Raw genomic sequence first — 27,254 nt, forward strand, 5'->3', positions numbered from 1 at the left:
GGTGCATAAAAACGTGAACGATAAAAAAAGTAGTAAATCACGAAAGTTGAGCCACGTATTAAAATTTAACAAGCTTTTACTATCACTAAAATAGAGTTGCGCACAAAAGGTTACAATCTTATATTATCATCAAGTTTATGCATGAATGGTTGCAATCTTACAACAAAGAACAATAATGCATGAATAAAGACAACAATCTCATACTATTGTAAGGTCTAAGGCTTCTGTATTCGAAAATTTAGAGAACACATGGATGTTGGCAATGTCATAAAAGCCAGAACCTCAACCATGCATCCGGATGTCCTTAAGCATTCTGGAACATGCAAACTGTGAACTACCTCCCCTAGCTTTGATGTTATCACTTATCTTCCTTTCATGGCAGCAAACCGCTCAGACAGATCATCATAGTCAGGTAGTTTAGGATGGACATGGGGTGCCTGATTATCTGGCTGGAAAGTATTTGAACGATTAAACGCCTTTTTCGGCTCTGGTGAAGTGATTGATTCGTGCGGTAGGGACATAGATCTGGCGGTGATTGGTGCCATTTTAGAAGCATCATGCACATCATGAGAGATTTGATGTGAAGATTGAACCTGCACCTTTTTCTTCAACTTTCCTCCATCGTAGCTGGATTGATTCTTGCAGTAACGAATTAACAGTTCATCTATAAGAATCTCCTCATTGTTTCTATGCTGCTCCTCATAAAAAATCATCTGCAAGCCTTTTCTTGAACGGTCCTTTCTTCTACTAGTTGATCTCCTCTTGGCATCACCATCTTCACTGCTACCCACATCATCATTACCTGATGCTGACTTATGGTGCTTCCTCCGAGTTGATCGAGGTTTTGATATGGAAACTTTATCATCCTGATGACCAAAATCTTTTTCATGGCGATAACTCTTCATTTTGTTGGTGGGTTCAATGAATGGTTCTCCATGAACATTTTCCTCTGGTTCAGTACAGGTCTGGCCTGCTGCATCACTTCTGTTGCAAGCGGACAAATTAATTGAATGCTCAATATCAGAAACCACATGATTAGAAACTCTACTTGCTCTGCGTTTAGCTTCTTTTGGTCTAGTATATGGAGGAGGGAGACCAATGACGTCTTTCGGTTTGACATATGGTGGAAGGAGAGCATATATAGTGCAAGATTTCAATCTATCAGATTCTTCCTCCAGTTCTCTATTTATTGATTCCAATGCTTTGGTTTGATTGAGACAACCATTGATAGTAAAGACTTCATCATTCTTTCCCAGATTTTCTCCAAAACTTGAGGCATATTCACCTCTTTCACGAGAAAATGCTTCTGAATTTTCTCCTTTTCTAGTGTGGCAGATTCCGTTGTTGTGTCCCATGTATCCAGTGTGCCCATTATCCATGTCTTTTCTGTGGGATGAATTGCTTAATCTTACATTCATGACTTCTGGGTCACTTTTCACAGCAGGGTAAGAATGCTTATTTCCAGTCAATGTTCCACAGTTTTCTCCTTTCCTTGAATTACTGACACCATTAATTTGTCTGACGCTTCCAACATCAATATTATTTTGCATTTTCCCAAGTAATGAATTTTCCGTTTTTACTTGCTTCAGTTCTTCATCATATCTCTTGATGATAGGAGAATGCTCGTCACGTGACGATGTTTGTCTTCCATGAAATAAAAAATCACCCCCTTGTGTACTGCTTTCTCCTTTCTTCAATGGATACTTGCGTGCCTGGTTAACCATTTCCTGATTATGGTCATTTGAGTTATCTCTTCTCGTAAAATTGTGTTCTGCAGAGCTCTGTATTCTGCTTTTTGCATCAAGAAGTTCATGCCTTTGTTTGCCGTCAGCTTTTTGTACTTCAACCTGGAGATCGAGAATTTTGAGATAATCAGAGGTCCGTCACACAAGAGTTCCATGCCAGTTAAGCAGGTAATCAAATGTTACCAATAGTAACAAGTGGTTAATCAAAGATGAGCATCAGGGAAGAGGGACAACAAGAATGAAACCTTTGATTTCAGCTTTAAGTTCTCCCAAAAGGCTAAAACTCTTACTGTTCTCTTTAATGCAGAACAAAGTCACCCCTTTACACAGAATAAAACTATCTCAGGGATACCAGATGATGGGGAAATGCTCTCGATAATAATCAAAATCAAATCACAGATTTATCACATCTCGACAATATAAATGTGATTCCAACAATTAAACTTATCTGAAACTTCCACTCAGGATGAAAACAAATATTGAGTGTTTAACATGAAACAAAAGGCTCTGCACTTCAAAATGTGGAAAGTCACTCGGGACATACCAAGTAGAAAAAGAAACGAAGCTACACATCATTGACAGTAACATGGTGCATGCCACACAAATCATTTTATCATGTTACTTGCACAAGTCCTAACATATCCTCTTAGGCTTAAGTATGATAACATTGTGTATCACTGATTTTTGCCCCTAGATATTAATTATCTATGACAAAATATAGGTCATAGGAATTATCGTTGATATTTATATGCTGCTTAGTAGAATCTTTCTAATCTGGCACAAAATCACAGGTGATTCAAATTTGTACCTGCACAAGTGCAGAAGGGGAGCCCATCCTTTGTTCAAAACCCTTTGAATCCCACTTTATTGAAAACTCCGAAGTTATGTCATGCAATACCTGGAGCCTCTTTGCTCGTGCAGGAGGTACCACAGATAGTTTCTCACAAAACTGACAACCACAAATCAAGTAAATAGAGAGTTTAAACAAGCTGCAATCATTAGTATAACCTTTTGTACAACTATTCTGAGATGCATAGGGACATCACCTTCTGATTAACAAAAGCCTCTAAACTATTTCCAAATCTCTGCTGAAATATATTCCTCAGATCTCGCAGTTCAGGAAAATCAGAAAACCTTGCAGCAGCAAACATCAGCGAAGCGACAGCCTCCCTACATTCTTCTGGGCATTCCCTATAAAGAAACCATTAAATTGAAGAGAAAGTATGTAGCCCATTTAAACAGCTTGAACTCTCAACAACCAGAGCAGCATCTTTATAATCTTAGAAACTATGCCTGCAATCTGACAAGGAGGATTCAGACTCCCCAAAAACCCCATGCAGATATAAGTCCATCACTTCTAAAACTGCCACCTCAAACAATTCATTTTCTACAGTTTCATGGTTTGGTCATTATCAAATTGGTGCCAGTCGTACCTACACTTCTGGTATCCCCCATTTTTCATATGGATTCCAAGTTCAGTTTGCCTCACAAAGACATGCCAATAATACCAGGTGTTGTGCTTTTGGGCCTTTGGCAAATAACTAAGATTTTTATTTCACTTGTCAACAATAGTAAAATATATCTGAACTCCTATGAAAATAATATTATGTATAGAAAATCCAGATGCATAGACATGGATGGGGAAACACGTGCATGGACCCAAAATTCGATGATTTTCTAAAACTTAGAATATGGTTTTAGAGTAGTCAGCAATTTATCACGCATGTATTGAAGTACTTCAATAACAAAAAAGCACATGAAATCAAGGAAATGTGAACAATAAACATGAAACATACTTAAAGAGATGTGACGAAAGAAATCAATGTGGTAACAGGAATTACACCACTATTTGGTGCTTGCCATGCAATTACATTGTGCTAGCTGAAAATGAAATGATACATTAAATAAATAAAAAAAAAACAAGCCATTCGGACATATGATTGGATCTTACCCTTGTTTCTCAATTCTGGAAAGCTGCTTTACTATATACTCACAAGTTTGCTCAATAAAATCATAGCACGACAGGAGATTCAATCCAGCAAGGAATTCTTCTGTCTGTCTTCCACATGAAAACAGAGAGAGCACATGTTAGAACTTCAAGCGTGTATTAAATTAAATTGTGGCTCTGGCGTTTCTAATACAAGGGAGAGTATAAAAAATTAGTTCTATTAATCATTTTAAATTAGATAAATAAAAAATCTTAAATTTTGGTAATTATCAGATAAAAATAAAAATGACATCTTACATTACCTCTTAGAATGTCTTAGGATCGTACATGTGGCCAACAAGATTTTGACTACTTTCAGAAAGCAATCTGTGCCTCTCAAGTAGTCTAGGGATCCTTTAGATCCTTGGAGTTTGTCTATACTTTCTAGTTGGACCAAAAATTGATTCGCTTCCACAACATTATTATTTGCACACACACTAATATCAGTTTACCTCCAACTGTCTACTTCACATGAGATAAGTTAGCTTGTCAGATAGGTATTATTATCAACTAGGTGACTTACCATGTCTCGATATTGAGCCCATCTCCAAAATGCTAGTGTGCCCAATACAATACAAAGTTTGTTAAGAGAAAATCTCATGCTTTTTAATATGATATTCTAAAATCAGAATTCATGTACTCGCCCAACCAATCACATCATGGGTGAAACATCATATCAACCCAATTTGATATTCGTCTTCTTCAAAAGAAATAAGAAAAACTACACCAAAGGCAACAAAAAAATCAACTTTATCTGTATCTACTATGTGTTAACTTGGAGTCATCACAAGTGCAAATCAAGTCCCTATTTTATCATATGATTCGGTGCTGAAAGTAACTAGCATTGGGTATTCTTTGTATAAGCGAGTTTTCTCTTCTTACTGGTGAAGAAGAGGAAGAAACCAACCTTGACGAAACTAATGAGCATAAGGAAGATACAATTATGAAACTTTTAGAGATGATGGTGTTGTAGTTGAGTAAGATGAAGATAAGTTTGGTGATTCATTTTTATGATATAAATATTTAATCTACATCATTGCTTAGTAGTTCGTAAAATATCATTGTTTAGTATATTGTAAAATATATATTTGGTGTTATGTAATATTGTAGTAAAATTCACTTTTATATGCATTTATAAAAAATCATGTCTAGTATGTATTACTTCAAGATGGCAATCAACCTGCCTTTCGCTCTGCGCTTAAGGCTTAAGAGCATTTGCGCCTTAAATAACTCTGATCAAGATACAAGTATCTAAAGAGTGCCAAATCAGTATTTATTTGACTTCCCATCAAACATGAATAATCCAAAATCATGGTGTTTGAAAATTGGTTTTAAGACTATTCATCATGTGTGACCACGATCTCGTATTATAGAAATCTCAGGCCCTAAAACATGCATAATACATTGCACAGTATAGATGAGTTCCTTACTATATTCAAATATTAAGATGGCAAAGGTCTCATAATACCAACAATTGCAGGGCCCTACACTAACGCTAATATCTTCTGAGTTGTGGTCCAAATATTTTTACTTTCTTAGTGATGTTGCAATATGCAAATAACTGTTTTCATTTGTCTTAATGGTATTATGCTTCTCGGTTTCCACCTGTCCAATGCATCTCTGAATTTGATCTATTTGGTGGTGCCTAATTTTAAGTTGTACGGCGTGACTCGAACTGTTTATCGCTGCAAAGCTTCTCGGCTTAATCTTTTCTTGCTAAGCTTGCAAAGAAACTTTAACGATCTGGAATCTTATCACTCCAGTGCAAAATATTCTAGTCCACGGAAGAATAGGTTTATCGCTAGATTCATCGCAGTGGCATACTGAATGTTAAATTCAATTAGCTATACAAAGAGGAACTCCAAAAAACATCTTCAACCAATCCATAAATCAACCCAAAGAGGCTACAAATCAGCTAGCTACACTGCAGCTAAAGAGACCATAAAAAGAGTGAAGCGTGTACCCTTCCAAAGGCGTTAATATCAAGACCATTCGAAAGCAGCTTAGTCAGATCTTCTTTGAGGAACCTCTGCTTCGCCTCCGCTCTCCTCCTCACCACCTCGATCCTCGCCCGTGTCGCTTTTATCATCGACTTGCTGCAAACTCATCAAAACACATCCAAATTCAACAACAAAAAATTAATTCACAAACAATTTAACACAAACAAGAAAGAAATCCGACCATTTGGAGCTAAATCCACGACCCAGCAGACCGTCGAGCATTTTGAATCTGTGTGTTCTCTCGAAAACAAAAAGATTCCAGATTTGAAACACAAAGTAAAGGTATTTAACTGAATCGGGAAAAGTTTATCTTCAGAATTTAATTAACAAGAGAGAGAGAGAGAGTAGCATGCAGCAGAGCACTGGACATTTTGTAATTTGTACGTTACAGTGAATGTGTTCTCTCTCTGTAAATAAATAAAATAATAATATTAAATTTTTTTATTTGAATTCAAATAAATATATCACGTAACTTTGAGATTTTTTATATTAAATTATAATAATCATCAAAAAATTATTTTTAGGTACAAATTTTTTTTAACAATTTTTATTTATAATTTTTTAAAAAAATATTTGTGTCAAATTATTTTAGACTGAGCTAGTCATTTCGATTTTGTATTTAGGGAAATTATTGGCATAAAAATAATTTCTTCCTACAAAAATGTATCAAACTGTGTCACTTCACACACAACAACTGTGCAGTATGTGTTGTGTGCTAATACAATTTAAATTAGGCAAAAACACGTGTGAGATGGTCTCACGGGTCGTATTTTGTGATACGGATATCTTATTTGGGTCATCCATGAAAAAATATTAATTTTTATGCTAAGAGTATTACTTTTTATTGTGAATATCGGTAGGGTTGACCCGTCTTACAGATAAAGATTCGTGAGACCGTCTCACAAGAGACCTAATCTTTAAATTATTACTTGAACATGATTTTTGTTATTTTTAAATTCTTATATTTTTTTTAGTCTAAATTTTTTAAAATATAGATAAATATATTATTGAATTTTAAAAATAAATAAAAATGTGATTGAAATATTTAAAAAATAAATGTTATTTTAGGAAAATTAAAAAAATGATCTATAAAATTATATGATTATGATTTTAGTAAATTAATTAAAAGTTAATTATATAGACCTCTACCTTAATAAGGTATAGTAAGATATATCGTGTTCTTTAAATTGTATCATGATAAAGATTGATTGATAATCAGATATAATAAATAGCTCAACGAATTTTGATTAGCAAAAAAAAAATTCGTATTAATTTCGATTATTTAAAATTGCAAAAATAAGTTTATTTCATAAGATAATCACAAGAACAATAGCGTGCGTATATCAAATTTTGATATAAAAAATATACTTGTACTAAGATTTTTATCTAGTACAATTGTATTGGAATATCTATTTTCGATCAAATTTTGTATTTGGTTTTTATTGTGTTATTTTTTTTTTTTACGGATAAATCTCACAAGAGACATACTAAATTAATAGTAAGGTTTTTGTGAGACGTTCTCACGAATCTTTATCTGTGAGACAAAACAACTCTACCAATATTCACAATAAAAAATAATAATTTTGCATGAATGACTCAAATAAAGATATGTCTCATAAAATACATCCGTGAGACCATCTCACACAAATTTTTGCCCTAAATTAAAATAATCTCGGTTAACTAAAAGAAATTTGATTGATGAGATTTGCTAATAAATAAACGAACCTCGAACAAAACATCACGGGAATGATTTGCAAGAATAGAATGTACAAAAATAATATTTTTTAAAAAAAAAAATAGACCTCGTAACCAAAAAAACATGTGGTGTATATATATTGCGTGTAAAGGTGGAATCAGATCTATTTAAAAAGAAAAAAAAATGTACGTCTATTCTTGCAAAGGGCTCAAATTTATGGTACATTTTTCCTTCAAATGAATTGTTACTGTTAGGTATTGAAGATGTGATGAAAAGTTGCACCCAGAATCCATTCCAACTGAGAAGTTGTCAAGTTTGCTCGTTGGGCGAGATAGCAAACTGCTTCTTTTGCTTCCTTGTAACCACACTCCGAGACAACGAAAGGAAAGTCGCTGTAAATGGTTAAAGCGTGGAAATGAGACTTTGATACGTCTGATGCATTATACTTATACTACACAAGAAGTGTTTCTCTAGATATAACTTGTACACGCATACCTTCCCCACATGACACGGTTGGCACCATAGGTGGAAACGAGTTTGGATAATATATCGGATAGATCTTTGTATGGGTATGGCTTTCTTGACACTCTGAATAGGCCACTGAATTTCACATAAACCTGTGTCACAAGATATATAATCCTTTTTCTTTAGGAAAGGAGTGGAAGATGGATGAATTAGACTCGATGATCATCAAGTTACCTGCGGAAACCTGGAGAGGTTCAGCAATTTAGAGAAAAGTTGGGCTTCGTTGTCATTTCTGATTAATGATGAAAAGGAGAGGATAAGTCACATGGAATGGACAGATTCGTGAAATACTAAAACATATTACGTTGGGGGTTTACAGAAAGTGACATGGTCGAGCAACACAACAGTAGAAGGGAATTCAGTGCACAGTTGCTCGATTTCCATAAGATGAAGATCAAGACCCTGAAAATTAATATTAATATTACAAGCAACCAAATTGAAGAATATATGAAGGAATCATAAGCAGTATAGGATTTGCAAAACAACATTGCATTTCGCCGATAAGATGAGAAGTACCTTCATGCACATGATACCAACCGGCACACCAAGCTCTCCTGCTTTGGAGAACATCGCTTTCCCAACTTCATTTGTCATCTGCAAGGCCATGACAGAATCATTCATTTATTGTAATAGTTGAGACACACACAAGACCAAGATGAAAGGACCGAGATAGATCACAAAAACATCTTGAATGATTTCTTTGCATAGAATTAAGAAGTGTTGGGTTACCAGTTGACCAGATGGCCACAAATATGGATTGAAGCGCACAGCACGATACCCATCCTATTGACCGAGCAGGACAGAAACACCACGTCGACATCATTTCTACGTATACATATATATAATGCGACTAATTGAGCATTGATGATGACATTGTTTGATGAGAAACCTTTGTAATCAGATTTTCGAGCTGTTTGATGCCTCCTCCATCTTCTGCTGGATTGGCAAGGCAACAACCAACAAATTTTGATGGATATTTTTCCAAAACACTGCTCAAGCATATATTCATCTGCATAAGCCATCTTATTTTCTAAAGAATTGACGGTCTGACTCTCATGTATCAAAAGTGCAACAATACATTAAACTATTCGTTGTTTAAAAGAACTTTTAAAATAAAAAAGCAAATCCTGAAATCAGTACACTTTTGACATCTACCATGAACTTGATTTTGAAAAGTTGGATTTATATGGGATGAAATTATGTCTTGAATCCCACAAGGATTGGAAAATGTTGCCATTTGACTATTCAATTTTATGATTGAATCTGATAAGAAATTCATGGAATTGACACTTCATCTCCATGGGTTTGTGGGTTTGTCATGTTTACAATAGTAGAAAAGTGCGTAGTTAATCATCATTAGTAGGAGAGTGGGTATAAAGCGATGAGTATGGAATTAGGGGAAGTAATATGAAGTCAATTTTCACAATTCACGTTCGATTCTTTTAGCATTCCTAGTTTAATTGTCTCTGAATTTACTACATTGCTTTTCTATTTCCGTTCTGTTCATTCAACAGTGTTTTTCACCTTTTCCAGATTGGATTTGGTAAAATGAAACATGATTTTGTTCTCTCCTGAACCAAAGCCAAAGTCTCCCCAGCAAGGACTGGATTTAGTTCTCTGCTAATTTTTCTTCTAACAGTAGATATTTAATAAGTCCTCAAGACTAAGAGGAATTCTTTTTCCTGCTTGACTGAAACTCAACCGGCTAACTTATTACTGGATTAACCGATCCCACCATCAGATTCGCCAACTCTTCGAGCTGATTACTTGGTATGCCACTTGACCACCGGTTAACTTGGTGTACTGACAGTTGTGGGACTTAGCTGCTCAGCTACTCACTGTTCAATTGATTTATTTTATTTGCACAACTTTTCAATCGATATGGTTGTGATAACTACATCACAAATTTATGAACACTTAAAACAAACAACTACTCGAAAAGAATTATCGGGCAGGACATGGAAAACTTGAGACTATCCAACAATTGCCACCAAAGCCGTGCAATCAAACTTGTGGTGCTTCTAACTATTATGATTTTGTATGTGTGTTTCCACTTGGAGTCATGCTATTGTAAACTATTTTATAACTTTATTACAAGGGTATGGGAGAAACTATTTATTGTTGGAAAAAAGCATAATTTAGTTGAATGATCAACATAATTAAAGTATTTTAATGAAATCAAGAAACTAACCTGGTCACATAAGAATGATCAAACTTATGGTTAATGGGCTGTACTACGAGTGCACCATCCACACCAGCTTCAGCCATGTTCTGAAGAAAACCAGATTGATATGAAGACTAAAACTTGCTCATCTATTCTATGTATAGAATTGAATTACAATGGCGATACCTCTTCAATGTAGACAATTATCAACACATACATACGAAATAACCAAGTAGAAGATGAAGATTACACTTTTATCACACCCATCATTCTAGTTGATCACACACACCTCAAGCAAGAAATCCACATGACCGGTTAAAGTGGGCTCCTGCCCAGGAAAATATGGATACTTTTCTGCAGCCTGAAAAGAATTCAATGAAAACAAAATACCCTACATTTCATTGAATGAAAAAAATAAGGAAAAGGCTGGCTATACATGAAATGTTCAAACAACCTGTTGTGGTGATGCCCAAACGTGCAAATGTGAGTCAATTACTTTGGGTGGACGTTGGGCATCGGTATCGGCATCGGCATCGGCGGCACCGGTTTTCATACGGGCTGCCTCACAAACTCTAATTCTTGAATTGTAACGCGCGAAAGACCTGAAAGGAGTTGGTGAAGAACTTAGTTTGGCTGGTAAAGGCTGCAGAAAACTGCAAACTCTCCCTACCATCATTCACTCCTCTAATTCTCACTACTCTCAAACTCACCTTCTTCTCTGGTAAACAAGGGCCCAAAAGAATCCCCTTTGAATTTAGGGATGGTAATTTTAACCACCGGTTTGTGAACCTCAAATGTGGATTTTTTATTTTTTTAGGTTCGTGCTTGGATATCTAGATTTTTTAAAATCATCGAAATAATTCAGGACAAATATGAGATATCATCTTCATCTTCGAACTCATCCGAAAATAATATTAATAATAAAAATAATACTAATATTATCACTAATAATAAATTTTAGGTTCGCATTCTCTCTCATCTTATCTCATTAATATTTTTGAAACGAAAATAAGGACTTATCACCGTAGTTTCGTTTGAGGAATCGAGGATCGGAGAGGTTATCAGGATAGGGATAGAATTCGAAGACGATAATGGAGATGTCATTGCCATCCCTAGGATCGATCGAAATTTTTAGGTCCTCCACCACTTATTATTATTATTTTATTGTGCATTATAATTGAGCATCGAGCTTGAAATATCGAATAAATCTTAATGATATATAAGATATAATTATGGACAATCCATCACTTAATTTTACTAGCAAGAGATGATGATGGTTTTTTTTCTCATTCTCCCTTTTGGATTCCTGTTTTTGTAAACATGTGAAACAAACACAATATATTACAAAGAGGTTGAATATCATCTTACGCAATCAATTTACTTATTCTATACATATGTAACCTTTTATATATCATATTATTTTGTTTTGATGTAATGAAATTTTTACTTAAAATTTTAGATAAAATATGGATATATCCAATAATAAATGTTAGAAGATTTTGACAAATGGGATTGTGGTTTGTAAAAAAAACTTATTAGGAAATAGTTTTTTAATAAATATTAAAATGAAATTTATCAATTTTCGAAACTAAATCAAAATGACATGATAGAAAAAAAAAAACGACAAAGAGAAATATAAAATATAGGGTGACTAAAGGGTATTTTGGAATTATAAAAAAATCTCACATGATAATATTTATTTATTTTGAGTTTGATTTTAATTAATAATATATATTTATATTATATTATATTATATATTATGATTAGACTATATTCTGATTGAGTCTAATAAACATGATATATTATATTATATATTATGATTGAGTCTAATAAACATGAATTAGTAGTACTTATATGTATTTTAGAATCCCCAAAAACCCCATATTTCTTTTTTGAAAAAAACATGAAAATTTTAATTATGTAAACAAAATTAATAAAATAACTTATTAAAAATCAGATTTAAATATTTTAAATTTAATTTATATTTTAGAGCGAGAGTCTAACCCCAAGCATTCGGGGTAAGTCAAGTCATTTAGTTGAGATTGAGATTGAATACAAGAATGGACCGTTTTAGAGAACCAATCACATAATGCGTGGAAGCCGTCCAGTGGTCTTCGTTTTTCTTGGGAGTCGATAATCTTCTGGAATCTGCACATTCATCACATACTATAAATATACCAACAGATTTTGAAGCTGCAGGATTTTAGTTATTATCATCGAACAGGAAGAAGAAGAAGAAAGAATGGATAAATGTCATATGGAGTCATTCGATAAGGTGGAGATAGCAAAGCAAGCAATTAAAGAGAGAATGGAGGAGCATCAAGTCTCCGAGCACAAACCCACTGCCAAAGAACTTCTCGTCCAGCTGCTTTCTCAGGTGCCGACTCTATATAATCTCTCTCTTTTCATGTTATTATCTTTGTAAGACATTTATGGCTTTCTTGAGTTCAGATCTTAGCTTAAATCTATTGGTATAGCAAGAACTTGAATCATTTACCAGGACGCCATATTGGTGTTCTGCCGCTTTTTTTGCATTATTTACAAACATCTGTTAAAGAATTATTCGTTTTATGAATTTGTTGTTGCCAAAAAAAAACACACAGTTAGCTTCATTGCAAGAAGAAGGTGTTGAGAAATTGTGTCCAGAAGTGGATGGAACAGGAGAGAAGCCAAAAGAACAGTGGGATTCATTGCAAGAAGATGATGATGAGTGGGATCCTTTGCAAGAAGAAGGTTTTGAGAAATGGTGTCCAGAAGTGGATGAAACAGGAGATAAGCCAAAAGAACAGTTGGATTCATCGCAAGAAGAATATGTCGAGAGATTGAGTCCAGGAGTGGATAAAGCAAAAGAGGAAGAGAAGCGAAATGAACAGTTGGATTCATTGCAAGAAGAGGGTGTCGTGAAATCGAGTCCGGAAGTGGATAAAACAGAAGAGATAATCAAAGAGGTGAGGAATGTAAAGAGGCAGAATCTGATCACACACTGCCTTGTGTCAACCATGATACTGCTCACTGTGGCTTGGCAAATATCAGAGGTGTCTCTGCTATTGAAAGTCAAAAGTGGATTGAAGAACCCTTTTAATTTCTTTAGTGGAATCGTAAAAGGTACAATCTTGAAAGGGGCCAGAACCGAAGGCGACGGCGAACAGTCGTCTGAAAAGCAAAAACCTGTTAGCAAACCCCCCTTGATCAAGCTTCCTGATCTTCACCTCTTGGATTTGCCAATTTTCGATTCTAGTGATGGAGAATGAGGCCATTTCCGCTGCTATCCAACCCACAAGTATACAAACATAGAGGAACCTAAAAGTCTTCCATGGGTTCGAGAGACTGGTTCCGTCACCCCGGATTTTGTTGGCTTGTAATATTTGGACAAAACCATCTTTCTTAGTATAGATGTTTTTTAGTTAGTTCATCTTTTGTTCAAGCAAATTTGTGCACGTCTGATCCATAACTTCAAATCAGCAGCAGAAGGATATCAGAAGATTTGTTGCACCATTTAGCTACTTATTAGTTGGATGTCTTGGCAGATTCTGATTCATCTCACAAAGTTGTAGAATTGGGAACTACCTAATGCTAGCAAGAACTCAACTTTGAATTGACACGTGAATCTGTTAGAAAAAGAAAATTGCTGTTTGTTTACATTGTAGGTTTTTTTTAGTGCATAGCTGTTGGGAATATTCAATGCATTAGGTATTGAGTCCATCCATATATTTTCAGGGAGAAAAAGAATAACTTCTCATAATAGGACGATCTATGAACCGAAGGGATATTGAGATTTGAAGACGAGTAATCCATATGAACTCATCTCAACTAATCTTGTAGCCGCCCTCGAAACAGAAATACCAAAGTTCGATATCGAGAAGGTAGTTATTTATGTGGATCTCAGGTAGAAGGGACAGCTTAGATATAAAACTTTAATTAAGGTCAACACACTCAAAATTTGAAGAATTGGTAGCCGCTGGGTTCAGTAATTCAGGTGAAGCAAAATGGCTGCGGCGCCATTCAATGGATAGTATGGTCAGATGGTAATGTCGCAAGCATGGCAAATATGCTACTTCAGCCCAAAAAAAAAGAGAAGCTACTTTGACAGAAACGATTTTGCCATTTACATATTTCATATTTTTCATAAACTAGATATAAAGGAAATATGGAAGACCTTAAAACTCTCCAGAATTAAGAATTACTCGTATCTAACAATAACAAACTATATAATGTGCCTGTTCTAACACAGAGAGACTCAAATCTGGCATCGTCAATGGATCTTCTTGCAGTCATAATTCCACCCACGGCCACACCGGTAACATAACTCTTTTTTGCATAGCACTCGAAGCAGGGAAAAGATTGGTACTTTCAACTCTTCTGACGGCTAATATAGGAGAAAGTTGCCTTCTAACAGGTTTCGGCAAAACTTGTATCAATGAAATTTCAAGAGATCGAGAACATAGTTCATAAGTACCACTAACAAATCATTTCACCATATTGAACAGAAACAATAGTCAAGATAGTATCAGATGTCCGTGTGGTTTTTCAACTGGATTCACAAGACGCTCGAACAGAAGGAATGGCTTCTTCAGTGTTCACAATGCTGGTCAGACAAGATGGTTTGGCCGCTCCAAAATAGAAGAATGCCATTATCTTTGATAACTCATCAGCTGCTCGGATTGCTGTAGAAAAATGGAAGATTAACGTTCAGGCCATAGCAAAAAGCATGCAACTGCTAGATTACGGAAGATTTACCTTTCTCGCGGTACAAAATTTTTCCTGCTTTTGTGAAAATGAGTTCTGGGAAGATAGAGACTCGTAATGCAGAGACCAAGTCAAGTTCCACAACAGCATCGATTGCAACACACTGTTTTCTAATGCTGATTAGTAGCTGGCAGAGAGGAAGATCGAAATGTTGATCAATGGAAAAGCTCACTTACTCTAGGTGATGGTAGCCGGCAGTTCCATATGATGTGCACTGCTTTTTCTAATTCATCTCGGATCCTTTCATTATCCTTCGGGCTGCAGATATTTTTTTACAATAATTAGTGAAAATATAGAATTGCACAAGGATAAAGCAATCTGTCATATAAGAACTAATAGATTTAAACTGACGATGAAGTGATCTGTCATATAAGAACTAATAGATTTAAACTGACATCCAACTTGCATCACTAATCATCACTTATTAAATTTAAACTAACACAGATTGACATCCAACTAATAAGTAGCTAAATGGGATCACTTTAGGCCACATTCGCATAAATGGTTCGGAAATAGTGGATTTCAAATTCAAACCTCATATCCATTATATACATTTGGGTAAAGAGTTCACATAGGCATTTCAAATTCCACTTCTTTGTCAGCCATATTTTCACACTTTAAAAGATCAAAATTGCTCAACTACATGTCATTTCAAATCAATTGATTTTCAAAAATATTAATTTCAAAATTTCTTTCAAATCCAATGTAACATGCTTCCGAATGCAGCTTAAAGATAAATGCCTTGTTGTCAGACTGCATCTCAACACTTAATATTGTCTCATGGTAGCATTTACTTCCTCTTGTTCCTCTGAAAATGCACTCTTCCTCCTTTCCAAGCTTGCAAATAATTGTCTATACCACTGACTTTCAAAATTTTCTAAATTTTTCCTCTATGGCAATCACATATTCAGTTTCCATGACATCTAACTTTTCTTTTGGAATAAAGTTTTACTTCACCCAACTAATATTGGATATCAGCTTTTCTTGTGCGTCCTAAAAATCAATTCTACTAAAAAGTCAAAAACAAGAGAGCAAGACCAAGCGTGTGCTAGAAAAAGTTTAAATTGTTAAGCGAGTATAAGAGCAAACCTTTTGTACCGATTATGGACAAGAACGACCAAAGGACTGATGTCCTTGAAAACAGCTTCTTCCCATTCTGCAGTGGTAATGTCTTTTATAGGACGAATATAATCATCATCTTGCCATACCATTTCGTTTTCACTATCATAATTCTCATCATCATCCTTTTTGACATTCTTGATGCTGATCTTGTTGAAGAATTGATCTAAATTAAAGCCCCACCCATCAGCATCCTCTGGCCAGTCTGGATCATCCTCCTCAACAACAAGTGGATATTCAGCCAAAAGTTTTTGCATCTTCTTCCTCTTCTCCACAAGATCTGTCTCTTCTTCCACATCAGGGATCCTACCAATGACTTCTCTAATCTTTCGCCTCCATTCTTTCCGCTCGTCTTCATCCATAGCAAAGGAATCATCATTTACATCCTCTTCACTCCCACTAGATTCATCCCCTTCCTCTTCTTGCCCTCCACCGAGCCTAAGCAATTCTTCAATTTTTGAAACTTCAATGCCACTTCTTTTTCTGCCATCACCCTGTGCTCACAATCCAAAACACAGTCCATGTATGTTTATAGGTAGAATAGGGGGAAAACTAACGACGGAAAGGGAGGAAAAAAGATACCCTTCTAGGTGAACACAGAAGCTTTTTTGTTATTAAGCCTCCAAAAGGCTTCATTCTAAGGTAGGAAACTACATTGTTTATTTGCCTTTTCCTTGACCTAAGAGGAGCGCGGAAAACCGAAGGAGAATTCATCTCATGCACTTCTTTCACAGAAGTGGCGAAAGCTTGTGGCCTTGAAGCACAATGAAGCAATTCCATTTCCTAGATATTAAATCAAACTGAAACTCTAAGGCCCCCGTGCATCATGAATTATTCTGGAAAAATATTGTATCAAGTGCTAATTCAATCTAAAAGAAAAAAGATATGGCCTTTTCAGCAAAAAATTTACCCCCAACTATGTTTCTACCATTTCCAAATTCCTATTTACTCGCGAGGACCCTTTCAGTATCACAATAGCCAGTGATGTTCTCACTCAATTACATTACTCTTTATCACAAGTAGCATCAATTACACAAAAGTTATAGTTAAAACGAATATCCATTTCAGAATTCAACCGAAAGAAACAAATCCAATTATCAAACATTAAAGATGCATCAGCAACAAGACCCATACACGAATCAGTTAGCACGCGTCAAATAAAGCTCTTTCCTAAAGTGGTAAGATTAAGGACCCGCAGGCGTCGCGCAAGAACTCCGCCACCAAGGCCGCCAATAAATCAACACCTGATACTCGCCATTTCTGTCATAGAACCGCCTCCCTTCCGCAAGTAGCTTCAGGACTCGGCGAGGTTTATTTAGAAGAGGCAGCGTGCAATGGGATAAGGTTTCGATCAGCCACATAATTACCCCAAAAGCAATTTTTTTCTATTTCGTAAATGGACATAAATGACATTTCGTTACATACAATAATTTGCTGTGAAATATTATTTTTTATGTTTAAAATATTATTTTTAAATTATTAATATATATTGTTTAATATATATTGATTTGAATTGTAAAGTTTCTGATATATGAAAAATTTATTTTTTATATCAAAAGTATTATTTTCATTACAAAAGTATCATTTTTTTGTTAGTTATGAAATGAAAAAATATTGTGTAATATATAATGATTCGAGCGAAAAGTATTCGACTTTTGAAAAATATTTTTTTAATGTTCAAATTATACTACTGTAATATCATTTTTTTGTTAGTTATATTTTAAAAAATATATGTTGATTTTAGTGAAAAGTATCGTTTTTATGTGAAAAATATTTTGTTATAATATATGTTGATACGAGCGAAAATATTATATCAAAAATATGTTGTTAATTTCTAAAAACTTTTAGAAATTAATGGAAGCATGCTTTCTTTTAAAAGTTGTACATTTATACACGGTATTTAAAAATCAATGAAAAAGTAATAGAAATATTTAGTGTTTGGAAAATGAATTCAAACACCCATATTTCTCAAAGTAATGAGTTATTTTAAATAAATTAATGTTAATAGAAAATTAATGTTAAAATAGTAGAAACCAAATAAACGTTTTCTAAATTAATGAGATTCAATTTCTATTCCACGATCTACTTTATATATTCAATATTATTAAATAGGTAAAAACTTGTGTGAGATGGTCTCACGGGTTGTATTTTATGAGACGAATATCTTATTTGGGGCATCGATGAAAAAATATTACTTTTTATGCTAAGAGTATTACTTTTTATTGTGAATATCGATAAGTTTGACATGTCTCACAGATAAAGATTCGTGAGACCGTCTCACAAGAGATCTACTCAAATAAATATCATCTAGTTTAATAAATAACTTTGATCTTTTTAAATAACATGCATTATAATAGTTATAAAAATTTATAATCCACCTATAAAATATTCTATAATCTCCCTTCCAAAATTTTCGAAATTACTAATATATCTTTGCCAAAAAAAATACTAATATATATCTTTATCTTTACCGATATTTCTGAATTTATAAAAATATATGTTATATTATTTATTAATTTACGCATAATTAATTAAAAATGTTAAAATTAATTAATTACTAGTGTAGTGTTGCGTACTTGTACAATATTTTTTATAATTTATTTGGTTTATATTTAAATGATGAGTAAAAAATATAATTATAAGAAATAGTGAGGGACTCTCAATATTTTGAAAATATGACCAATACTGACTGTTTTACCTTATTCATTCTAATTTCGACATTTTCAATTGCTGGTAATGCACACATATTCTGAGCATCGTGATTCATTCCTCGGGAGAAAAACGCGGCGTTCTCGGAAGAGAACAATATGCAATTTGGAAGGCGTCCAATTAAGGTGGGTTTGAAGACAAATGATGCTCGTTTGGTGAAGTCTACTTAATGTATGTCATTAAAAGAGTGAGAGTCTTTTATTTGAATAATTTTTGTATGATTGTAATTATTAATATTTAGTAGATTTACTTGATAACTAGGCGTGCTCTTATGGATGAAGATTGGTTGTACCGAACCACGTTAAAATTACACATGTTCTTATTTTGCTTTCATTTTCATATTCTTTAATTGGGCTAATTATGATAACTAAGCAAAATAAGAGAAAATTGGATCAACATGGTACAACTCAATTTTTTTAATTGTATAAAAGCTCAATTACCACGGTTCAATCGCTCTCCTAGCATGGACAATTATTGCACTCCAGCAATCCTACTCTCAATAATTTTACTACTTTCAAATCAATGGGAATCAAACTCATAACTTTGGCTCTAATATCAATTAAAGAACTGAATGCTTGTCGTTTTACTAAAAACTACAACGGGTGGTAACAATGCAATTCAAATATTTTAAACTGTATAACAGTCAAAGTATCATGGTTTGAAAAGCTTTATAGTTTTGCAAAATATTTTAAAAAAGTTCATTACCCCCGTGTAAACTATTTTATGATCCCAACAAGTGTTATGAGAGTCAAGATCATGAGTTCGATTCTCATTGATTGCAATTGATATAATTTTTGTGATGAAGATTGTTAAGTGAAATAGTTGTTCCTACTGGTAGAGCAATAGAAACGTGACGGTTGAACTGTTCTACTGTTTAAAAGATTTGATTTGCATCATTATTATCAGTTATAACTTTTGGTAAAACATCAAATATTTAGTCCTATAAAGTTTTTTTAACAATACACTCACATATATATATATGGAAAAATTACAATTTTAGAAATTTAAATTGACATATTTTGAGTTTTAATCTTGTAACTTGTCGATATTTGGTTTTATCTAATAACTTCAATATTTTTTGTTTTAATTTTTTTTTTCAGAAGTCACGAAACTCATCGATTATTGTTTATTTAAAATTGATGTTTTTTTAACATTGTGCTGATATAATTTTGAGAAACTTTGTTTCAACTTATGACTTCGGGGTCGGGGATATTCATAAATAGTAAAAATCGAGTCGAAATACAATCTCAATATGATCAACTCCTCTTTAAATCTCCTTAATTTGCAAAATTGTATATAGTTGTTAATGGAAAACATTATTCATGACATATAATTTTATAAACCGGGAGAAAAAAAATTAAAAGCCTCGGTCGATAGTGAGAGACCTCTCCTTTCTCCTTTACATGCACCTAGTTTTATCTTAAATACTAAATATAAAATGAAATCGGGGACAAACGAAAAGAAACCAGCTGTCTCGTCTTAATTTTCCTCGGGCCTCACTCGATTCGTACGATATATACCCACACGTACGAACGCGAAATCTCACATATAAATACCCCTAAACCTACCATTCATGTAATATATAATTTTTACGCTATTATATTATTTCTTCTGCACACTTGTCAGTTTAGTTGATTTGCTTCAGCGTTGATGATCAATATTGGTCATCGTATACTGACTCGAGCTAACATTCATTTTGAGCTATTTATAGTGACCGATTCTGGATGGCGAATCGACACTGGGATTCGTTCGGGCTTGAGCAAAGCTCTCACCAACTGCAGTCGAGTGCTGTGAAGAGAAACAGAGAGATTGATGGGAGCTCGGAGCAGCTGGGAGGGGGAAGAAAGAGTGCCAGCAAGCATCCTGTGTATAGAGGTGTGAGAATGCGGGCCTGGGGGAAGTGGGTTTCGGAAATCCGGCAGCCGAAGAAGAGGTCTCGAATCTGGTTGGGGACCTTCGCCAGCCCGGAAATGGCAGCACGTGCCCACGACGTTGCTGCCCTGGCTATCAAGGGGGATTCCGCCATCCTCAACTTCCCGGAGACAGCTCACATGTTACCCCGCCCGGTCACTCGCTCCCCGTCGGACGTACAGGCCGCGGCTACCAAGGCTGCTCATATGGAGAACCTCCACCTCCACCTGCACCACTGCCATAGCCGTAGCGAGGAGCGGTCTTTGGCGTCGTCTTCATCGACTACGTCGTTGATGACGCTGTCCTCGACGTCGGAGGAGCTAGGCGAGATAGTGGAGCTGCCGATTCTTGGCACGGGCTTGGAGTACTCGGTGGAGACTGCGGGTGACTTCGTGTTGGCGGATGATTTGGAGTGGGATTTTTACAGCAACCCATCCCTGCAGAGTTTTGGAGACCGTGGGGGTTTCTTCGGAGAAAATAATAATAATTTGATGGAAAATTATGACAAGATGTCCCTCAATTTTGACGACTTGTTATGGAATCATTGTCGGTGAACTGATTTAATTGTGGTTTTTTTTAAAAAAAAATGAAGAAGGAATATTTCTCGTTAATCGATTCAATTGTATGTTTTTGTGATGGAAGAATGAATATTTTTCGTTAATAATAATTATATATATTAATAAAATGTTAAAAGTTTAATGCAAGTTATATATAGTTTAGCGGATAGAGTCGTTGTTTATTGAAGTTTAGGTTATATGTTCAATTCTTATTGAGATTATTTTTTTTATTTTTTTATTTTTTAATTTATATATCAAAATTACAGTGTAGTCCCTCACTATTTCTTATAGTTATATTTTGATCCTTATTTAAATATAAATCAAATTAATTATAAAAAATATTATACAAGCATGCAACGCGTGCGTCGGTGCACTAGTATATCTTATTAAGGTTGAGGACATGATAGTAACCACCTAAGAAGGACATCAACTTTTTTTCCAACTTTATCCTTACATGATACTAATATTATATTTTTGTTTTTTGTTTTTTAAATTTAAATACACACTTTTATTTTTATTTAAAAAATTCAAATATCATTTATAAAATCTAATATTAACTAATTAGATTACCGGAATTGAATTTAAAGCTACAATGTTTGTTTGTGCCTCTTCTACAGAAGATCGAATTTTTTTTTTTTTTTTTCCCCTAATGCACTTTGCACTTTTCCCATTTTGAATTTGAAACTTTTTGGAAAATAGTAAAATAATTTGTGATCTTATCTATATATATGTGGAGTGTCCAATTGGAGAAACTGTTGAAATAGTATATCTACAATTAATGCATATTAAATAAAAACAAGTTGTACGTATGTTTGGTACGACAACAAGAATGACACCAGTCTAACTTACTTTTATTATATATATATATATATATATATATAATGTCAAATCAATATTTTCAAAAAAATATTAAAATTTATAAAATCAAAATATATATGACTAAAATTAAAATTTAATAATATTCATGAACAAAATTGAAAGATGAAAACATATAGGATCATAAATGAAATTTTCCCCTTAAATAAAATTGTATTAACTAATAATATATTTTTTATGACGACGAAATCCGCAACTATTATCCTTGATTGCGCACAAGATTATTTGTTTTCTTTGCTATTATTTATTATAATTGCAACGTTTATATTTCTTTTATAATTTACGTTATAGCTGAAATAAAATGAAGTGGGTGAAAGCATTCAAACACGAGTACTAAAAGTCACGTATTTGCGAGCGACGTGAATTAATTTGAAATTTATTTTCATTTCAACATTTCAAATTATCACGAGGTTGAGAAAAAAAGTGAGCAAATAAATGGCAACTCCGTCCATCCAATAGACTAATTATTTTGCTATTAGGTTTTTTTTGAGACAGTCTAAAAATTTATATTCATAAGATTAGTCAACTTGCTCCATATTTAGAGTGAAATGATACTCTATATCATAAAAATAATATTTTTTCATTTGTGGGATCGAGTAAGAGACTCGTATCACAAATTGATTCGTCAGATAATTTCATATGAGTTTCCGTTCGAGCATCGATTGATTAATTTTTGTAATATACATAATACACTTGATTAAAATATAAATACTCTTTGGTCAAAAACAAAATTATACATACACAAAATATAATTTTTTTGCCATCAACATAAAATAATTCTATAATTAGGATACTATAGATTATATCACTAAATTAATTTTTAGTTTTATATGCATTTAGGACATAACAATCTACTCTATTTATGATCACAAAACTTGGTACTTTTGTCATGAATTTAAAAATAAATTCCCAATGCATCACAAGTTAAATCTCGTATGTTTTAATTTTAAAACATTTCAAAGTGTATTTTATCACCCTTAAAATATCACTAACATTTTAATTCGACCCCTTTTGAAATATCACAAATTAATTTAAATACTCAATCTCATGACTTGTTTCATTTGATAATTATTATCTAAAACCATACAAACAATAAGTTATACTTTCTAATTTTTTAAAAGCAAAAACTTGTGTGAGACGGTCTCACGGGTCGTATTTTGTGAGACATATATCTTATTTAGATCATTCATGAAAAAATAATACTTTTTATGCTAAGAGTATTACTTTTTATTGTGAATATCGGTAAAATTGACACGTCTCACAGTTAAAGATTCGTGAGACCGTCTCATAAGAGACATACTCTTTCTTAAAACTAGTAGAATGTATATCTTATCTAGCATCAAAGTCTAAAATTTAAAACGAAATCATAAATTTGAAAATCAATTATAACAAACACATTCGTTAGCGCAAATTTTTTTCCTCAAACTTATCTATGCTATTTTGCTTTGGGGCTCAAAGAACTTTCTATTTTTGGTAAACCCAGATGACCGATAATAACCGTTCGATCCCTCGTTGAGAGTGGCCCCACGAGAATCCAAGGGTTGTGCTGCAACATAAGTCTGCCTCTATGCTACTAGATACGTGTTTCTCATTTCACTTGCAAATATCCATGAATAAAGTGAAACTATCATAAAACTCGTAGCCTTAAAATATAATTTATAAACTAGTGAAGCAACACGTATACGGTAAGATCGAATGTTTGTCGTATTATCAAAATTTATAAATAGCGATAATAGTGTAAATTATGTATTTTTTAAATCGTACAATATGGCATCCAAACGTTATGTATTGACGGCTCTTTTAACATAAACAATTATTCAATTCCCAACACATATCAAATTAAAAATTTTAAACCATTTAATTTTTAAAATTATTCAATATTTCACAAAATTATTTGATCAATTTTTTTAAAAAAATAATTAATTCAATTTAACATAATATTTTTTATGTTACATGTTCATATTATTTTTATTTATTTATTTTTTGAAATTGAATCTGCATCCATTATCTTTCGAGTGCACGTTGTATAAACCCTCATGCTTAACACAATAGCTATAATACTATGTCAGCCAGATAAATTGCACTAAACAAACCTTATGTCATGTATTCAACCCAAAAAAAATATGAAAACGGAGAATTAAACTCATGATCATTTGACTCCGTCTTTTAAACGCTTAATCAACTAAGACATCTTGTGTAGGCTATTATTATTTATTATTTTTATCATGCTAATGATAAATAGTAGAGATACAATCCCCGAATATTAAAGTCATTCAATGTCTTCTGTCGGCCGAAAGCCACGAAATGGGAGTTAGACCTACTTGTCTCCCTAGTTTGCTAGGCTTTTTAGTACATCAACGAAAAACATTGTCAATTAACATATATTAATATATTAGTAATAAATTTTAAATCATGGGTAAAAATAAAAACACTTTTAATACTTCAATTTCGTATTGAAATAATTAAAAATTCCTAAAATCATGTGAGAAGGATTTATCCATATGTCATAGTCTCATTTACATCCCCTATGACATGAATAAATCTTTGTTTTTTGCTCAAAAAACATATAGAATATCATGAGTTACGTAAAAATGAAAAAAATTGTCACATATATTCAACTTGCAAGTTGATCTCATTGTAATTCCGCTCCTTCATTTAGTAACAAATCAATTTCGGTATGATATTTTATTTTTATTTTTGCAATTTTAGTTAGTTTTTTTATAGTCGGATAATCGACTAACACCTGATATTACCAAATAATTAGGATTATTGCGAGAATATTACTTAAATGGATTGGAGTAGTTGGATTTTACGTTTAGTGCAGAAATTACAATATTTTTGTACGAATTCAATTAGGAGATGGTCCCGATCGATGATACACATATGGGAGTAGGTCTCTTGTGAGACGGTCTCACGAATTTTTATCTGTGAGACGGATCAACCCTACCGATATTTACAATAAAAAGTAATACTCTTAGAATAAAAAGTAATACTTTTTCATGGATGACCCAAATAAGATATCTGTCTCACAAAATACGACCCGTGAGCCCGTCTCACACATGTTTTTGCCCACATATGGTGCAACAGAATTGAAGTGGTAAAAAAGCGATTGAGTTAGTTGATTAAAGAAAGTAAAATATTTTATCCTATCTAATATTGTCCCCTCCATTTTGTATTTAGTGACGGATGGGAAATTCGTCTCCTTCCACCTTCTTGCACCTTTTTTTTCCCCCACAAACTAATATTTGTATTATTCATGTGTATAATTAAAGAGTGCCATACAAAAAGGCTTATTGTGTCCCTTACTTTGAATGCCAAATTTCTCTTCAAATTTGTTATTTCTAAGATTAATTGCAAGCCATGAATTTGTTGTTCTTCACACAAATAGTAAATTTTCATACATAAACTATGCTAATTAAGTCAATCAGCATGCAATTTATGATGAGAAAGGGATGATTTTTTTATGGATTATAATTAGTAAAATTATTAGTATATAATTGATACTATAAAAAATCAAGATACTATAAATAAAATTGATTACCCTACACCTCTTGATCATAAAGAGAAAGAGGATTACATAACTATTTTTTAATTTCAATTATTCGTAAAACTCGAGTCAAACACAGGATAGTATATATACTTTTTCGTGACAAATTATTCCCCAATAAATTAGTAAAACTCGTAAAAGGGCATATTTTGGTGTTATGTGATCCAGCTACACTTTAGTCCAAGTAATTATTAAACTTTTGAGATGGAATTTTTCCACAATTATTACAAACTCTTCAAGATTTGCGGCTCTCAAAAGTTTTTGAGAAAATATAGTTGAACTTTGAATAAAACCCAGCATAAGGGGCCATCACATAATTCATCGACATCATTGAAATTTGTAATTTTTCAACATGTATATTTGTCTCTATGTAATTTTTATTTTCTATGTCATATCGTACACTTAAGCGACGAATCAACTTCAAGTCAGCGTCACAATAGCATCATATATACAAACACAAGATAAATGAATAAGATTGAAATTTGACAGCTATAGATGATTAAAATTGTAAACAAGCAAATATACACTACAATAATCGCAATTTTCTTATTATGATGTATTACGAAGGCTTAATATGAGTATATACGAAGCCAAGGAGAGGGCGGGTGGGTGCCCGCTCCCCTCAATTTTTAAAATTCATTGATTAGATGTCTAAAATCAATCATATTTTTTTCACAACCCCTCTTAAATTTGGTCTATGCCATCAATTTGTCGGCAAATAGTTTGAAAGAGAAATTCTCATGTTTTCAACCTGTCACTAAATAGTTTCAACAGATATGTCAATTTTATATATATATATTTTTATTACAACTCAAGCGAGGAGGAGCGATCGAACCCGATAAACCGATTAATCCGACAAGGGGTGAGATCATTGAGCTACAAGCCCGGTCTCTGTCAAATTTATATTCAAGGAAACTATGAAAAGATATATTTCAGAATGTTATAATTTCATACTGTAGTAATAGGGATATATATAAAATAATTTTAATTATAATGTTAATATCCTACATTAAATATATATTTAATTTCCCAAATTGATGGTTTTCATTTACTTTATTGTCACATCATTTAGTTATTTATTTTTCTCCTTACTCGTAATTTGGTTTTTTATGACGGAGGAAGAGGAAGATCATATTTCTAATTGGAAAGACGCAATAATTAGAGGTCGTTGCCATATGTGTGAAAACCCAACTAGGCAAATTTAAGTTTGATGAGTTACAAATTTTAGGTGTATATATTTTAAGTGGGATTATTTTTTTATAACATTTTGGATATACAAATATTTAATATGCAAAGGATTATTTTGTGATACTTTGAAAATACAATTTTCTATATCCCTACTCATGAATATGTATATTTTCGAAAATATGTAAGGAAATTTACAAGATTTGGAATAGCATGCAATTTAGATGGAATAAGGCATACACAATTCTAACAAATTTCGAAAATAACAAGAAAGGAAGCAAATCCTCCCCTCCTTTCACCTCATTTTCGAGCCATTAGATTAGGATTGTGGGGAACTCGTTTTGGTAGAAAAATCAGCACCCATGGAAGGATTTTGGAGCCAAAAATGTGAGATTTAGGCCAATTTTGGGCATGATTTGAGTGCCATAATTAACTCCCTTCTACTCTCCTATAAATACAACATCAAGCCTAGCATTCCCTACACCCT

The 27,254-nt window shown here is 33.3% G+C and overlaps 5 protein-coding genes across 13 annotated transcripts; 2 read left to right on the forward strand and 3 right to left on the reverse strand.

The window, feature by feature from the left end:
* Positions 1-58: 58 nt before the first annotated feature.
* On the reverse strand, positions 59-6,117 carry LOC142504860 (uncharacterized). Its single transcript, XM_075617708.1, has 6 exons — positions 5,914-6,117; positions 5,696-5,828; positions 3,697-3,800; positions 2,792-2,936; positions 2,554-2,694; positions 59-1,847 (listed from the first exon to the last, which is right to left on the reverse strand). Exons 1-6 carry the CDS (start codon positions 5,952-5,954, stop codon positions 363-365), a joined length of 2,049 nt encoding a protein of 682 aa, XP_075473823.1. The 5' UTR covers positions 5,955-6,117; the 3' UTR covers positions 59-362.
* Positions 6,118-7,574: 1,457 nt separating this feature from the next.
* LOC142505883 (uncharacterized) lies at positions 7,575-10,926 on the reverse strand. Of its 7 annotated transcripts, none has more exons than XM_075619020.1 (11): positions 10,831-10,912; positions 10,572-10,719; positions 10,407-10,478; positions 10,145-10,224; positions 8,843-8,975; positions 8,683-8,736; positions 8,470-8,547; positions 8,258-8,355; positions 8,128-8,185; positions 7,924-8,028; positions 7,575-7,820 (listed from the first exon to the last, which is right to left on the reverse strand). In XM_075619020.1, exons 2-11 carry the CDS (start codon positions 10,668-10,670, stop codon positions 7,620-7,622), a joined length of 978 nt encoding a protein of 325 aa, XP_075475135.1. In that variant the 5' UTR covers positions 10,671-10,719; positions 10,831-10,912; the 3' UTR covers positions 7,575-7,619. The 7 variants fall into 7 exon arrangements, with proteins under 7 accessions (XP_075475135.1, XP_075475134.1, XP_075475129.1 ...); XM_075619019.1 differs by having other exon boundaries at positions 10,788-10,893; XM_075619018.1 differs by having other exon boundaries at positions 7,576-7,820; positions 10,828-10,926.
* A 1,219-nt stretch (positions 10,927-12,145) lies between these two features.
* On the forward strand, positions 12,146-13,774 carry LOC142504770 (uncharacterized). Its single transcript, XM_075617571.1, has 2 exons — positions 12,146-12,494; positions 12,721-13,774. Exons 1-2 carry the CDS (start codon positions 12,360-12,362, stop codon positions 13,366-13,368), a joined length of 783 nt encoding a protein of 260 aa, XP_075473686.1. The 5' UTR covers positions 12,146-12,359; the 3' UTR covers positions 13,369-13,774.
* Positions 13,775-14,186: 412 nt separating this feature from the next.
* Positions 14,187-17,339, reverse strand: LOC142504769 (thioredoxin-like fold domain-containing protein MRL7L, chloroplastic). 3 transcript variants are annotated; one of them, XM_075617570.1, is made up of 6 exons: positions 17,117-17,339; positions 16,565-16,765; positions 15,953-16,476; positions 15,040-15,121; positions 14,855-14,966; positions 14,187-14,781 (listed from the first exon to the last, which is right to left on the reverse strand). In XM_075617570.1, exons 2-6 carry the CDS (start codon positions 16,760-16,762, stop codon positions 14,645-14,647), a joined length of 1,053 nt encoding a protein of 350 aa, XP_075473685.1. In that variant the 5' UTR covers positions 16,763-16,765; positions 17,117-17,339; the 3' UTR covers positions 14,187-14,644. The 3 variants fall into 3 exon arrangements, with proteins under 3 accessions (XP_075473685.1, XP_075473683.1, XP_075473684.1); XM_075617568.1 differs by having other exon boundaries at positions 17,179-17,338; XM_075617569.1 differs by having other exon boundaries at positions 17,175-17,337.
* A 2,922-nt stretch (positions 17,340-20,261) lies between these two features.
* LOC142504772 (dehydration-responsive element-binding protein 3-like) lies at positions 20,262-21,157 on the forward strand. Its single transcript, XM_075617572.1, has one exon. It carries the CDS (start codon positions 20,416-20,418, stop codon positions 21,154-21,156), a length of 741 nt encoding a protein of 246 aa, XP_075473687.1. The 5' UTR covers positions 20,262-20,415; the 3' UTR covers position 21,157.
* The last annotated feature ends 6,097 nt before the right edge of the window (positions 21,158-27,254 follow it).

The sequence above is a fragment of the Primulina tabacum genome, chromosome 10 (genome assembly GCF_025594145.1).
Source record: "Primulina tabacum isolate GXHZ01 chromosome 10, ASM2559414v2, whole genome shotgun sequence".
Classification (NCBI taxonomy): Eukaryota; Viridiplantae; Streptophyta; class Magnoliopsida; order Lamiales; family Gesneriaceae; genus Primulina; species Primulina tabacum.